The following is a 15540-nucleotide window of genomic DNA, read 5'->3' on the forward strand; positions in this document are numbered from 1 at the left end:
ATTCAACATATTAGTGACTTTAATGTCATCAGCCAGCCTGGGGTTTTATGTCAACATTAGTTATTTTTACTGAGCTGCTGAAGTTATATTTTTTAGCTGTGTTTATTTTAATTTTTTTGTATGTGTTTCATTGAGAAGGGAGTTAAGAGGTGTTGAAATTATTTTGTTTGTGTTTAGTTATATTTAGGGCTAAACACCTAAGGTGTTTATAGATTGTAAATTTATGTTTTATTTTCCAGATAATTCGTGTTTCTTTGAGTGTAGAAAAAATTAGTGTTTATTGGTGTTTTCGCAGTGCAGCTGGGCACCTTTTCCAGTTGTCTTAAAAAAAACAAACAAAAAAAAACTTTTCTAGTCTATTTTTAGCCTTATATACTGCTCTTCTCAAGAGACACAGTAGTTTGTAGCATAATTTCATTAACCATATCAGCATAAAACTTACAATATCCTAAAAATAAAACATGTCTAAGATACAGTAAAAAAAAACAAAAAAAACCACTATTATAAAAACTCACACTCAAAGCTTCCCTGATACCCTACTCTTCATCAAAACACTCAAGAGAGGGATTAGAATATAATTAGGGATTCAGATTTTAAGTTTTAACCAATAAAACAACATTTCTCCTAGTATTGTCTCACCCCTTCCCTTTCTGGACTTGGATCCTTCACTGTTTTGCACCTTTCCGCATGGATGAAGACTCAGCTGCACAAATGTGTGTTATCCAGAATGAATATGCTTGCAGGGCCAGGTGCTAGCATTTTTGCTGCCCTGTGTGAACATACTGTGCTGCACCACCTCTGTTTTTTCTTCTTTAAACACAGAATAACCCACCTCAATTAAACACATAGAATACAGAGTCATCCTCACCAAATACAGAATAAGGAGACTATAAACACAAATGAACTGGAAACCACAAGCAGCAATGCAGCAATGGAGAAACATACATAACACCGTCCTCATAAAGCATGTTTCAAACAATAATAAAATATTTCAAAATGGCAGACACCCAATAATTAAAATTAATAAGGATGGAAAATCTGTAGGCTTTTTGACTGGGTGAGAGTGTGGAGGACAACCAAACTCCGTCCATATTCCACCCCTAGTTTGTCCCCAACTCTACCCCCCGCTTCCACTGCCAATTTCTTACTTTACATTTACAGTTAATGTCATTCTTTGTATAAATCAGAGTATAATTATTCATTCCCAGACCAACCAATAAAATGCTTGATGCTAGAAAAACAGATATAGTAATAAAGGAAAAAATGACAAGAACGGCATTACTAATAAATGTGTCAGTACTAAGCAACTATTCTGCACTATGTATGGAGAGAGAGAATATCAAGTACGAAGAGATGTTAGAGACCAAGCAAATGCAGCCTAACAATACAAACAGTCCCAACTGTTTGGGTACCACACACCTGATTAGAAACTTCTAAGCTCACCTTTATATGTTGCTTCTATACAAAAATCACAGAACAGAAATTAGTTTGTGTTCTGCCTTTTACTCCATATACACATACACTTAAGGAAAGTATCAAAAAAAATACTGGCAGGTATTAAATGTGCATCCTGTTTTTCAAGACCAGTCCATTTTTGCATTAAAAAGATCTACAAATCTACTAAGCTTTCACCTTGGAACAGTGGATATTAATACCCAGCCACCAGGCCACTATATGTATGTGACAAGATATATCAAGGTCAGACTTTGACATTACCAAACCGAAAACCATTTGAGTTTTATCGAAATCTTAGGTGCAAATAAGGAGTGGTTTACATACTGTAGTGCCTGTGGCCTGATAACATCGGGAACACTTCACAATGCTTAGAACGCATATTTCAGGATCATCTCAGTTGCATCCATTGCCAGAAGCTCCAGTGGTATCACACTGGATCAAACAATCCCACATGCTAGAGGATATAAGAGTGGCAGCACTAATACAGTTGCAACGTAATAAAAGGAGGTGATTTTGATCTCTGGCTAACTCAAACAGAACAGCACTTTATTTATAATTGGGATACAGTAATACCCATAAGTTTAAATAAAGAAATAGACTGGTCTATCTTTTATTAATATTCATATTAAAGATTCTTAGCAGTGCAATTAATGGAGAGAATGCTAACATCAATATACCACATCAGGGTGATTGGTTAGGTTCCTATTTAAAACGTTAAATGTGAGGAAATCACACACTGATGGCTCTGCAAAATAGAAGCCAATCGAGTGAAGAAAATGTTATGTAAAAAGAGCTTTAGAATGTCTCTGTTATGTCTTACTAATTGGAATACCTTATTCAAACCTCAAACCGCTCCAGATACTGCAGAACTCAGCAGCTAGAGTCCTAACAGGGACAAAAAGAAATGAACACATATCGCCCATATTGATCTCACTTCATTGGCTCCCAATTAAAGCACGTATCGCATACAAATCAATGACCATCATACATAAAATTCTTAACAATGATCTTCAAGGCCTGAATGCCTTAAACATAATCCCCCAGAATCCTCAAAGAAACCTACGATCAAATAACTCAGGTTGCTTAAACATCCCCATCAGAGATGCGCATCTTACAACAAGAGAAAGAGCCTTCTCCATTGCCTCCCTTAAATTTTGGAACTCCCTACCAAAAGATCTGAGAACCCAGCCCAACCTAAAAACGTTCAAAAAAGACCTAAAAACATTGCTGTTTTGCAAATTCTACACTGACCTTCATACTTCTAAGCATCCTAACTCCCAATCTAACTTTTATCCAAAAACATCATAATTTCTCTCCATCCAGAACTTTCAAACCCTCCTCCTCCCACTTAATGATTATTTCTGGACTTGTAATGTTTATCATCTGTTTAATATACACATTGTTATACTTATTGCACAATTGTTAAGAAAAAATTTAAATTTTTGTAAACCGTTATGATGGCTCTACCAAATGACGGTATATAAAACTCAACAAATAAATAAATGAATAAGATGTTTCACACATCTTCTTTTAAAGATCTCCCTGGCCCCTGAAACAGACATTCAAACTTTGAAACGCTGACAGTGTCGGGCATCAGATATAGTGGGAGCAATACCATGGACATTAAACAAAGTGACAACACAGAAGTTCCTCAGATTTATGAGAAAGATTAGTGACTTATTGGGCACAATAAGAACAAACCCCAAAATACACAACTGGGAGAGAGAGACATTTTAAATAATTTGAAAGAAAAATATTACAGTTAAAATATAAAGAAGTAGTTCCACAGCGGTATATGATTATATACAAATGGTAACAGCTGATGCAATGGTGAATACCATGATATATGAAACCAGACACAGCCATTTAGGCAGATGAGCCCTTTGATCAGGAGGGGTGAATTCATAAGGCTTGTTGTGGTTTGTAAACTACAAACCACATATATATACACTAATGTACTATTGTAAATTTCACCATTACCAGCTAATGATGACATTTATAAAACACTGTTTATAACACAATAAGAAGAGTGATTTCTTGCAACAATGCTGTTTATAATATACAATAAGAGCAGCACTTTTTTTTTTATTTCAGCAATGACTTGTTCAAGTTAAGCTCATGTGTATTATTCCATTGGATTATCCAGGATTGTCATTTTACAGGAGATTCCAGTTCTCTTTTTTAAAAATAAGGAGATGAATATATTATAGACTGATTATTTTGCATTTTGTTTTTGAATTGTATGTATAAAATAAAAAAAAAATTTGTATAAAATATATTTGGATAAATAAAAAAATTTGGGGGGGGGAAATGTTTTTCTGGTTAATGATACATTAGTGTTCAACTTCTCATGTAATATTTGTAGCAGTGTTAAACCATACCCTGAAGTGTCCTAACTGCCACATTATATGCTATATATACTTATTTGCTGTGGGATTACATGAGACACTGTACAAGCTTCAGAAAGAAGCTGTTTGGTACAATGCAAGTATCAGGAAGAACACTAGCAATAAATCTGAGAGATCAAACCCAACATATTCTACCTTGGCTTAAGAGTGAGATTCATTCTTGTCAATGTATGTGCAAGGCAAACCCAATATAAATCCTGTACCTCCAGTTCTGTAAATATATACTCTGTATCCACAGGAACTTCTCCCCATACAAACACCTCTTTAACAATGGGGATGGAGCACGATATTTTCCCCTATACCTCACTATACAAAAAAATCTGGAATTATCTAAGTAACAGAAACACAAACTTCCTCCACTACCAAGCACATTGTGAAATACAAAATCCCACTGCAAATAACTGAATTGGAAAATTAAAATAACAAAAAAAAAAAACCAAACTAAAAAACAAACACACACTCTATACACATGCAGCAAAACTGCCATACCACAACAGCACTAATTCACGGGACTCCAAAAGCAATAACCTAACCTATGAAAAGGCAGCATTGCAAATATTACAATGGGCCCTAGAATACTAATACACCACCTGTTGCGAAAACAAACAAAACTGCTACAGATCCTTACACACTAGCAGCTTGGTCACATTTGCAGAACAAGCAACCTTTACCAAATACAGAATAGCAGACCACAAATTACAAATGGACAGACAAAATGAAATGGAAACCCCATGAAGCCAGACTCTGAATGCCATACAAAACTGGAAAACTAGAAATAAAGTACATTTCCTCCTATGCTTAAGTCAAGCCTCCATCATCATTCTTGCAAGGAGTGGGTGGGTATTATGTTGGAGCTGCAGAGCACCTGTCATTCTTGTGGCGAATGGGGAGAGTTTTGTTATATAACATGCACCCCCACCACCCCCGGTATAACATCCCCTGTGCCACCCCCTTGTAGTACTTTGTTCCTCCCAACCTGGCACCAGTATCTTCTGACTCCCTCTCTTTCCCCAGTGCACAGAAACCAGTTAATCAGCCTCCAGTGCTGACCCATTCCCACAGCCAGTCACTCAACAGCCCCCAGCCTCTCTTCCATCCAGACAACAGTCATCCTCCAGCCTCGGATAACCCTATCCCCTCAGCTAGCCTTCAGCCATGGACTTTAACCTCCAGACCCCTTCACCCCCCCATCCAGCATCTGGACCCTCCACTCCCAACAGGCCTCCAGTCACCCCTCCCCCCTCTTTTCCTCAGCAAGCCAGCCCCTTACTTGCCTGCAGGTTGGCTTGCTTTCAATAAGGAAAGTGCTGCTGGCGGCACCACACGCTTTTCTGCATCTCTCATGAGACATGCACAGATGTGCACAATGCTGCAGTTAGCAAATCTTCACAAAGCAGGCCAGCTTGGAGGAAACGGCAGTACAAGTATTTCTGGTAGCCGAAAATTTGGTTGGACCATAGTCCAGGTGGCTCACCCCATTCCAGAACCTATGCTACAGAGTTCCCTGCTTGTCTATAAAATGTGTAACACCAAAGTCAGACAAAGGCAAAAAAAATGGAGGTCATATATTAAGTTGCCAGATATTTAACCTGTTACTTCTTCCCATACTGCAATGTCATCCTAAATCTCAAACAAATGAAAGCAATCAAGATACAAATATTTGTATGTACCACTTAAATATTAAGGACTGCAAATCACTGGGGTTGGTTTTTTTTTTTTTTTTTTTTACCAATATTAGAATTAACTTGCTCAACCTTTGTTAATTTTTTCTCATAACAACCTGACATCTCATTATGTCTGGTTATTGAAAAATTACCTCTTCGGGGCACAGCTCATGGGTGCAGCTCATAAAGTGAGTACAGATTAGAGGGAATGAAATAGAATATCTTGACTGAGAGGGCAGCTCCAAACACTGCTGAAACATCTTCTCAAACGCTCGACTATAAAAGCTGTGGGAAAAAAAAAAAGAAAAAACATAACTTCTAGATATGTACTAAACTGTAAACAATGAAAAGGAGGAAGGTTAAGGGAAATGACAGTCAAACAGAAATGGCCACTCAGTTTTCATACCCCTGACAGTAACAAATTTAAAGGTTGAATCTTTTGATTGAAAATGTATTAGTTCAACAAGAAAACATAAAACAAAACAAAAATGCAGGTACTCTTCCAGATTCTAAAGCAGCACTATGAAATGAGAGAACTGAATCTGATTTCTTCAGAACCATAGTCTCCAAAAGGCAGGCACAAACTGGTTCAGTTTTCATAGTAAGCAAAATATGCAACATTATGCTAAACCTAGGACCAAACATATGCAATATGAATCAGAATATTCACTGTAGATATGCTGTAAACTAGACTTGCCTGTGACTAAGGACTGAATTTGCATTTCCTTTTAAAAACTTGCTTCAAACACCATTTGCTTGACTCACTATCTCACTCCTATTGAGATAGCCAGAGCTATGTGAGCTTTTTACTCACACGACCCAACAGGAGCCAGGAATAGAAAAGAAAATTATCTATACATTCAACTAGATTTAAAAACTATTTTTCTTCTCTACAATGGTGTACAATAATATAATGCTCTAAAATCTTATCTGAATATTTATTGTAACTGAATTCCATTATATATGAGTGTTTCTTAAACAAAAAGGGTCCCACAAACTACAATGAATCAAAACAAAAATCTGTACTAGCTGTTTTAGGTCTCAAGTATTTTGACAATTCTTGGAAATCTCATTTGACCATTAAAAAAAAAAGCCCAAATAGGAATGAGATTGCCATCTCAGCTTCCAAGAGCCTCAACCTTTTATAAAGCACTACAAAGCAAGGATTTCAGGTTACAAAGCTGGACAAGGCATATGTAAATGCCAGGCTCACGGAGAAAGGGCGCCAGATATATCAATAGTTGATACAGAACACACTACCATATTGTAATTGGATGACTAGATGTCTGCTAAGAGAGGAAACAGTCTGAAAAGTTAAGAAATAATGTTATACAGCAGAAAATTCCTCTATGCTATTGTTGGCGACAGTGATGACCACTGCTGTCTGTTCCGAAAAAGTACAAGCTGTGCGCACAGAATGACCCCATCAAAGGGATACAATTAATCAAGGCTTTTGGACAAAAGGAGCACCACCCAAAACACAGTCAAGTACAATAAAAATGCCAAAATAGAAAAAGAGAGACAGAATGCCAATAAAAATGATTTACAAAAATTAAACCCAAATATTAAAAAAAAAAAAAAAAGTGTTGTGGTTGCCATGTTAGTCTATTTGAATACATAGAAAGTAAGGGTCAACAGTAAAGTTCTAGAAGTCCATATTCAGTCACTGGTTCAACTGCAAACGATGAAGAGATATTCAATAGTGTAGCTGCAATATTGAATACAGATGGATATCTTAAAGATAGCTGGATAGGTTTATCTGGCTAACAATCTCAGAGTTAACATGATAATTTTTAGCTGGCTAATCTAACTCCTCTCCCAGAAACTTCCCAGAATGTCCCTAAGTTATTCAGCTAAATTTTAGCCAAATAATGATATCTCCAGCTAAAGTTTAGCCAGATTAAGTGGGGGAAATATTCAAAAGTCTACATTTAGCTGGATAACTTGTGAGTTATCCGACTAAATGCCTCTGAATATGGACTTCCTATGCGATAACATTTTATTGGACTAACAACACAGTCAATAAAAAAGATTTCAACTACAACTTACTCCAAAATATTTTAACAATTTTATGTCTTCCTTAATTGTAGCTATTTCTACTTCCTCTGCCAGATCTATTTGTATGAAAGGGTTCTAAAAGCACAACTTGTTAAACACACTTATAGAGGACAATAACATTTATCAAACCAGTAACCACTTCTCCCAGCTCAATGCAGACGGATGGGTATGTTGCAAAAACAAAACACAGATTTATCCAGAATTAATGGACATACCAAAATATAGAAAGATCTGATGTTTCCACCAACATCTCTACTAAAGAATCTACCATTTTGGTATGAAAAATAATTGTATTCATCATCTTTCCAAGTTCTCGATGATCTGCCAAGCTAAGTGAAGCTTTAGAGACACTGGTGTATGCCTGTAAGAACAAAAAAATTAATAAGATTGTTAAAACAGTAATTTAGCAACAACAGCTGCTGAAATTACTAACAAAATTTGCTTTCTGTGAAAGTTCTTGTGAACTAATTCGATTTTTCACACTAATCCTTAACATGAGAATTATTTTGCATTCTAAATCAATTTCTATTCATTCTGTGGGTTGATGTCTTAAATGCACTTTAATTAACAAGCTATTATACAAAAGTTTTTTAAATTAAAGCGCTTCTTTAGTACTTAACTTTTGACATGGGCTAGTACAATGAATACCCACTAGTCCCTCTCTCTTTGGATTTCACTTTCTACCCCACAGAACCCCTCCCCAAATACTCCCTATACACCAAGCTGGCAGGAGTAAACAGCCTTACCTCCAAATGGCTAGGTGTCCAGAAATCCTCTGGCCCCACCTACCAAAGGGCCTCAAACCTGAGGTCCATAGGCAGGGCCAGAGCATTTTTGGTCTATGGTATTTAAAGTTTTTAATATGTCGAGGAGCTTGCTTATTTTTGCTGTTGTAATAGTGGTACAGGAAAATCTGGGTACAGGGAAACAGAAGAGCAGTGGGCAAAACTAAAAGGTGATACTTTGAGGGCAACAAATTTTTGTTAAGAAAATGTAAAGTTAAGGAAAAAAGTGTAATGATTTTCTAAAGTAGTACCTGAAAACATAAGGAAAAAAGATTTGAGTTTATAAACTAAGATAGCAGAACGAAGAAGAGAAGCAACATATGGAAAAGCTAAAAGAAGCTGGGAAAGTAGTCAGGAGAGTGAAGATGCGAATGGATGAAAAAAATAGCAAATATGGAAAAACAGGGGAAAAGAAATTTCTTTTTGCACACACATTAGTGATGGGAGGAATGCAAAAGTGGCATTGTGAGATTCAGAGGCGAAAGGGAGGAATATGTAGTGGAAGATGTGGAAAAAGCAGAACTGCTTAACAAATATTTCTGTTCAGTATTCATTGAGGAAGGGTCAAGTGTAGGACCCCAGATAATAGAAAAAAAGCAGGATTGGAAGTGAGGTAATCCTCAAATGCTTTTCAGAAAAATGTGTTCATGAGGAACTAGCTAAACTAAAACTAGATAAATCAATAGGACTGGACGGGATACAGGTAGAAAATTAGATTGTAAGCAGCCCTGTAGTGATAGGGAAATACCTATAGTACTCTAATGTAATCTGCTTTGATGTACACTATAAAGTGCCACAGAAGATAAAAATCTAAATAAACTTGAGTTCAAGAAAGCATGGGACAAGCAAAGATTGCTCTGAGGGAGTGGAAAGGATTTAGAGCCAAGCAGTTATGTGGATGGGCAGACAAGATGGGCCGTATGGTCTTTTTCTGCTATCACGTTTCTATGTTTTCTGAATAATTAGCCAATCTAGTGCTACCTTCCAGCTCTGTCAGCAACTCCTGTTCTTCCACCACATTACTTGCACATATTCCATATGACATCAGTTACCTGGAGTACTGCTGCTGTGGCTGCAGGTCCTTCCTGCTTAATTCATCTAGACACTGCTACATAAGTACACTAAACAGAACCCCTGACGTAGCAGTGTTCATAGTAACTGATACTATACAGAAAGGGAAAGCAGCAACAGCCGAAGACAGAAACAGACAGAAGGAAAGCAGGCTCCATAAAGAATACAATTTAACACAAAACTAATATACATTAGAAACCTCTATAAAGCTGGACATTTTTTCAAATTACCTTCATTAAAATGAAGCAATTTGCTATACATTTTTCACTATGCACTAATCTAACAACTTTCTGCACAAAAGACTGAGCTACTACAATCAAAATATGGATTAGTTACAAAAATAGGGGCGGATTTTCAGAGCCCTGCTCGCGTAAATCCGCCCAAAACCGGGCGGATTTACGCGAGCAGGGCGCTGCGCGCCGGGAAGCCTATTTTACATAGGCCTCCCGGCGCGCGCAGAGCCCCGGGACTCGCGTAAGTCCCGGGGGTCTCCGAGGGGGGCGTGTCGGGGGCGGGCCCGGTCGTCGCGGCGTTTCGGGGGCGTGTCGGCAGCGTTTTGGGGGCGGGTACGGGGGCGTGGCTACGGCCCGGGGCGGTCCGGGAGCGTGGCCGCGCCCTCCGTACCCGCCCCCAGGTCGCGGCCCTGCGCGCAGGAGGCCCGCTGGCGCGCGGGGATTTACGCCTCCCTCTGGGAGGCGTAAATCCCCCGACAAAGGTAAGGGGGGGGTTTAGACAGGGCCGGGCGGGTGGGTTAGGTAGGGGAAGGGAGGGGAAGGTGAGGGGAGGGCAAAGGAAAGTTCCCTCCGAGGCCGCTCCGATTTCGGAGCGGCCTTGGAGGGAACGGGGGTAGGCTGCGCGGCTCGGCGCGCGCCGGCTATACGTAATTGATAGCCTTGCGCGCGCCGATCCAGGATTTTAGCAGATACGCGCGGCTCCGCGCGTATCTGCTAAAATCCAGCGTACTTTTGTTTGCGCCTGGAGCGCAAACAAAAGTAGGCTATTCGCGCGCCTTTTAAAATCCCCCCCATAATTAACACCTAGGAGGAGTAAATACTGGTATTTTATCAGGTGCCAATCCATGAGATACCATAGCATTGCACTAGGTTTTTCCTTCACACAAAGTGCGATGAAAGGTTACCAGAGACAATGTGCTGCTTTCCAATTATGACAGACCAAAGATAAGCTATTATAAAGACCTTAATACCTCAAAGCTTGTTCTAGAGAAGATGGAGAAAAGTGCAATTTATTTTTTTTTAATTCACTAAATTATACTGCTATTCCTTCCTTCCTTATGGCAAAATAAATGCTCCAAGTAATTATCAGAGCAATTCCTGGCCAGAAAAACATATAGTGCCATTCAGCTACTGTAGCCCATTTGTTCAAACAATTTGACACTGGCTTGTTAAAATCTGTCACTACAGAGATCTTAAACTGCTCTATTTGTTAAGTAGCACTTTACATAAAAACAAGACCAAGTTTTTTCATCCTGGCTTTACACCTGATCTTTGCTGAAATGAAGAGGAGCAGGTTTTTCCCCACTATGGATTAACCTCTTTCCCAGAGATGCCTGCATACTTCTAACTATAATAGAAGAAAGTTGCCCCGTACCTGCATTGCTGAAATGCAAATTGAGTTCTGCCCCTCCCCTTTTTGTATTGTCCAGATCCACTTTACTCTCTGAATGGAAATTGAGCTCTGTTCCCCTCTCTCTGTACTCTCCAGATCTGCTCCACTCTTCTACTCCATCCCTTATCTCTCTGTATTGTCCAATGCAGCAGTTCTTAACCGGCGAGTTGCGACACACCAGTGTGTCGCCAAGCACACACAGGGGTGTCGCCATACTTCCTGGTGCTCCGCTGACCCAGTTGCTCCCCCCTGCCCCAGCGAAAAAGGAACTCATCCTCTGCCCAGGCTTAAAATGCTGATAGCCCAGGCCTCTGCCCAGGCTTAAAATGCTGATAGCCCAGGCGGAATGCAGCAGGAGAGCTGGAGCCAGTGGCACCAGCATGGTCTCTTCTTCCTATCCCTCCCCCACCCCACCCCGGCCAGGAAGCAAAAGTGGTATGCAGCAGCCACGCAGGCGGGAAGAAGAGACCATGCTAGTGCGTGCAGCATCAGTCTGAAGAAGAGCAGTGCGGAGCAGAGCAAAAAAAAGGAGCAATGTCAGCCCCTGCAGTAGATTGGAGTCCTTTCTCGAGGTCGCGAGGGCTGGAAGTAGAGGAGGCTGCTGCCACTGCTAAGGCAGAAAATGGAGGCCGCTGCTGTCGCTAGTTTGATGGGGAGAGAGAGTAAGTAAGCAAGCGAGTGTGTGTGTGTGTGTGTGAGCCTGTATCTGTAAGTGTGTGATTGAAAGCTTGTTTGTGAGAGAGTATGTGTGTGATTCAGATCCTTTGTGTATGAGAGAGATAGCATGAATGTAAGTGTATGGTTGAAAACCTGTATGTGTAAGTGAGAGAGATCATGTGTATGTATGATTAAGAGCCTATGTGTATAAGCAAGAGGGAAAGTATGTGTGTGTGTGTGACAGAACCGGTGTAGGTGAGAGAGCATGTGAGTATGGGACTGAGAGCCTGTGTGTGTATGTGTGAAAGTGAGAGAGCATGTGTGAAAGTGTGTGAATGAGTGTGTGAGAAAGACAGCATGTATGTAAGTGTGCAATTGAAAGCCTGTATGTGTGCAAGTATAAAAAGACCGACAGTATGTGTGATTAAGAGCCTATATAAGTGAAAGAGAAAAAGCATGTGTATATCTGTGTGACTGAGAGCCAGTGTGTGTGAGAGAGAGAGAACTTGTGTGTGACAGAGGATAAAGTTGCAAGCAAACCATCCCTCCTGTGAATTCAAAACAATCTCAGGGCACCTGGATATCAAACGTTCCCAGGTATGCAGAGCAAAGCATTATTTTTATCCTTATTTTTCATTATTTATTGGTCTTTGTGTCTGCTATTTTGAAATATTTTATTGGTATCTAGAAATTTTTGATATGAGATTTTAATTATTGGATATTCCATTCATCAGCTATTTTGAAATCTATTATTTTTGTTAGTATGGTTTTACTGCTATTGATTTTATATTTCTTGATTTGTTTTGAGGACTGGTGAAGTTTCTCTTTTTCCTTTGTTACACTGCATACAGTCTCTCTGGCTTGTTGCAGTTTCCAGTTCAGTTTTTGTTTGCATGTTTCTAGTTATGCTTTGTTAGGTGAGGGTCTGCACATGTGACTCAGGTGAGATATTCTGCTGGCATGCAGAATACCTAACCTGAGTGGAGGACCAAGCTCTACAGCAGCCCGGCTTGGTCCATTTTCCTAATAGGAGGTGTATTGGTGTAGGCCTGGTGTAATATTTTCAGTATTGCCTTTTCTTAGGTAAGTTGGTTACTGTTTGAGTGTTGGAAATTGGTGTTTTGGTGTGAGATGTTTAATATTTATGCAATTTCTGTTCAGAGTTCTTGTCTTTCCCTTGTGTCATTCTTAACAAAAATACTGGACCTTTATTTTTATTTATTTATTTTATTTCTGCCGCAAATTGTAATTAACAGTGTGACACACATGTGAGCGTGGTCTGTCAGGTGTGTCACGATGGGAAAAAGGTTGGGAATTACTTGTCCAATGCATTGTCTACCACCACGTATGGAAATTGAGCTCTGCCCCTCTCTTTGGCTCTACTCTCCAGCTCTTCCTCCCCCCCATGAATTGTCTAACCCCCTCTCTACTACCAAACACTAAGCTCAGCTTGAACATTCTACTTCCACACATCCCAATTACACACTTCACAGTATTTTCCCGTCCTTGGACAGGCGTTTACTACTAGCTGCTGAATAATCTAACAAGATTTTCTCTGATTTTGATGTTGGTATTCACACAATAACACTGCAAAAAATCTTCTAGGCCCTTCTGCTTTAACCAAAATATCAGAATGGCTTCTCTCTTGACTAGCCAATCTGGTGCTCTATGGCCAAAATATCATCTAGTGTTTCCAATTAAGTTTCAGGTCTTGTGTTTTTCTATTTGAAATAATGCTGCCACATCTTTTATGGTAGCCAAATTTATTTTCCAACAAATCTCCTCCATTGCCACATGAGCTTTTAACAATGTGGTCACATTTTAGATGCTGTTTCATGGTACTAAATGTAGGTTTGCGCTCGGTACAGATTCTCCTCAGACTCCCTGCTGATGGTTGTTTTATAAACATTCTTGATAGCTTCACTACAACCTATTATCTCAGACTCTGATACAGCATGCCTCAAACATTCGGTTACAACTAGAGATATTCCAATTTGAAAAGGTAAATATCTGTACTGCAAATCTCCAACTATAATGACAAAGGCTGAAGGATAGTTCTTATGAGAAACATTTGCTGACCTGATCAATTAAAATGTATAAACTAAAAAGCATCTTTTCTCACTGTAAACAGTGTTGTCCATAGTTAGCAGGGGGAATTAGCCAATACATGTGGGTGATGTCATCCAGCGGCACCAAATGGACTTCTCACTTCGAGCTAGTACAGCTCTGAGTTCTGTTGAACATGTGCAGGAGTTCCTGCGTGGGCATTGCCTTGTGATTCTCCTCAGTCTATATTATAGCTAAATCTAGCTAGGTAGTCTACTCACCAGGGAGGTGGGTGGGTATTCTATGGTTAATTCTTCCTGCTCTCTATAAAAAACACCATTTTTGGTGAATAAACCTGCTTTTTCCACCAATAAGCAGGCTGAATTAGCCATTCTATGTGGCGCGTCCCAAGCTGAGTGTTGCAGCGTAGCGATTACTGAACAAGCAACCCGGACGTCACTGTGGCGAGTAGATTTCTGTGAGAACAGGTTACACAAAACTGCTTGTCCAAATCTGTCAGTCCTTGAGAGGTCATCCGGACAGTAATGGGATGTAAAGGTGTGAACCACTGACCAATTTGTTTCTTCGCAAATGTCCTTAGAAGGAGCAAGATGAAGCTATAGTTCTGATTTGATGAGCTTTGACAAAGTCTGTGATCTGCAATTCTTTTAAGGTATAGCAGCTCTGAATGGATTCCACTATTCAGGTAGACAATTTATGTGTAGTGATTGCAACACTAAGTTTGTTAGGATTGTATGAACTAGGAAGAATCCACCTTGAAGCGAAGGCAGCACCAATGCAAAGGATGGATTGGTAAATGAGCATATGCATCCCTCATATTGAGAGCACACATCTGTTCCTGCTTTTGGATGCAAGGGAGAATAGTGCTGAGGGAATTCATTTTGAACTCCTTGGTTGTCAGTCTGGATGAGAATTCTCTTCTCTTTGAGGAGATGTGAGAAGGTACTCATATGTCATGTCTGACTCGCTGAAATTCCAATAAGTTGATTTGAAACTGTCGCTCAACTGGCGACCAAGTTCCTTGAGTTTGGAAAGGGCCTGTGTGCACGCCCAATCCCTTAGTGGACACATCTGTTACTAGCATTATCTGATGGGGAAGACAACAGAGAGGTAACGCTCTTGTAAGAAGTTTGAGTCTAACCACCAGCTGAACTCTCTTTTCACTTCATGTGAAACATTCAACAGTTTTTTCAAAAGTCGGGTCAGCTGATCCCATTCAGAGCAGAAGCCCCACTGTAGAACATGTCAAGGTGAGCTAGAACAACCACATCAATGTTACCATGGAGCCTAAATTAACCAGCAATTCCCTAGAAAGTGTCTGATGTGTGATCACCAAGCGACATGCAAAGGACCCGAGGATGTCTGCTTGATCTGCTGAAGAAATACTCTCACCTATTTCTTTAAATTTATTAGGAAACCAAGGGATTGCAGGTGTTGAATTTTACTCTGCAGGGAGGTCAACATGCCTTCCTGGGAAGTCAGACACAAGCCAGTCATTTAGGTAAGGGAAAACACAGATGCCGTGATAATGCAGACATGCTGTACCACAACTAGGCATTTAGTAAAGACACTCTGTGCTGCTAAATGAGCGAAGGGGAGAACCCAGTACTGGTAGCGGTGGATTCCATCACAAAGTGTACAGTGAGCCAGGTATTTGAGTATACGCATCTGTCAGATCCAGGGTACACATCCTCTCCCCTGCCTGGATGAAGGGCAGAATGGTGTGGAGGGAGTTATCTTGAATTTCTC

General features: G+C 39.9%; 1 protein-coding gene across 7 annotated transcripts in view; it reads right to left on the reverse strand.

Annotated features, from left to right (window-relative positions):
- Positions 1-15540, reverse strand: part of NCKAP1 (NCK associated protein 1) — a 349694-nt gene that overhangs the window by 133734 nt on the left and 200420 nt on the right. For all 7 annotated transcript variants that reach the window (XM_029605940.1, XM_029605939.1, XM_029605941.1 and 4 more), the window contains 2 exons: positions 7801-7946; positions 5680-5812 (listed from right to left, as the gene is read on the reverse strand). In XM_029605940.1, coding sequence (XP_029461800.1) covers positions 5680-5812; positions 7801-7946 — 279 coding nt within the window. The remainder of the gene's footprint in view (positions 1-5679; positions 5813-7800; positions 7947-15540) is intronic.

Source organism: Rhinatrema bivittatum, chromosome 6 (genome assembly GCF_901001135.1).
Source record: "Rhinatrema bivittatum chromosome 6, aRhiBiv1.1, whole genome shotgun sequence".
In the NCBI taxonomy this organism is placed as follows: domain Eukaryota; kingdom Metazoa; phylum Chordata; class Amphibia; order Gymnophiona; family Rhinatrematidae; genus Rhinatrema; species Rhinatrema bivittatum.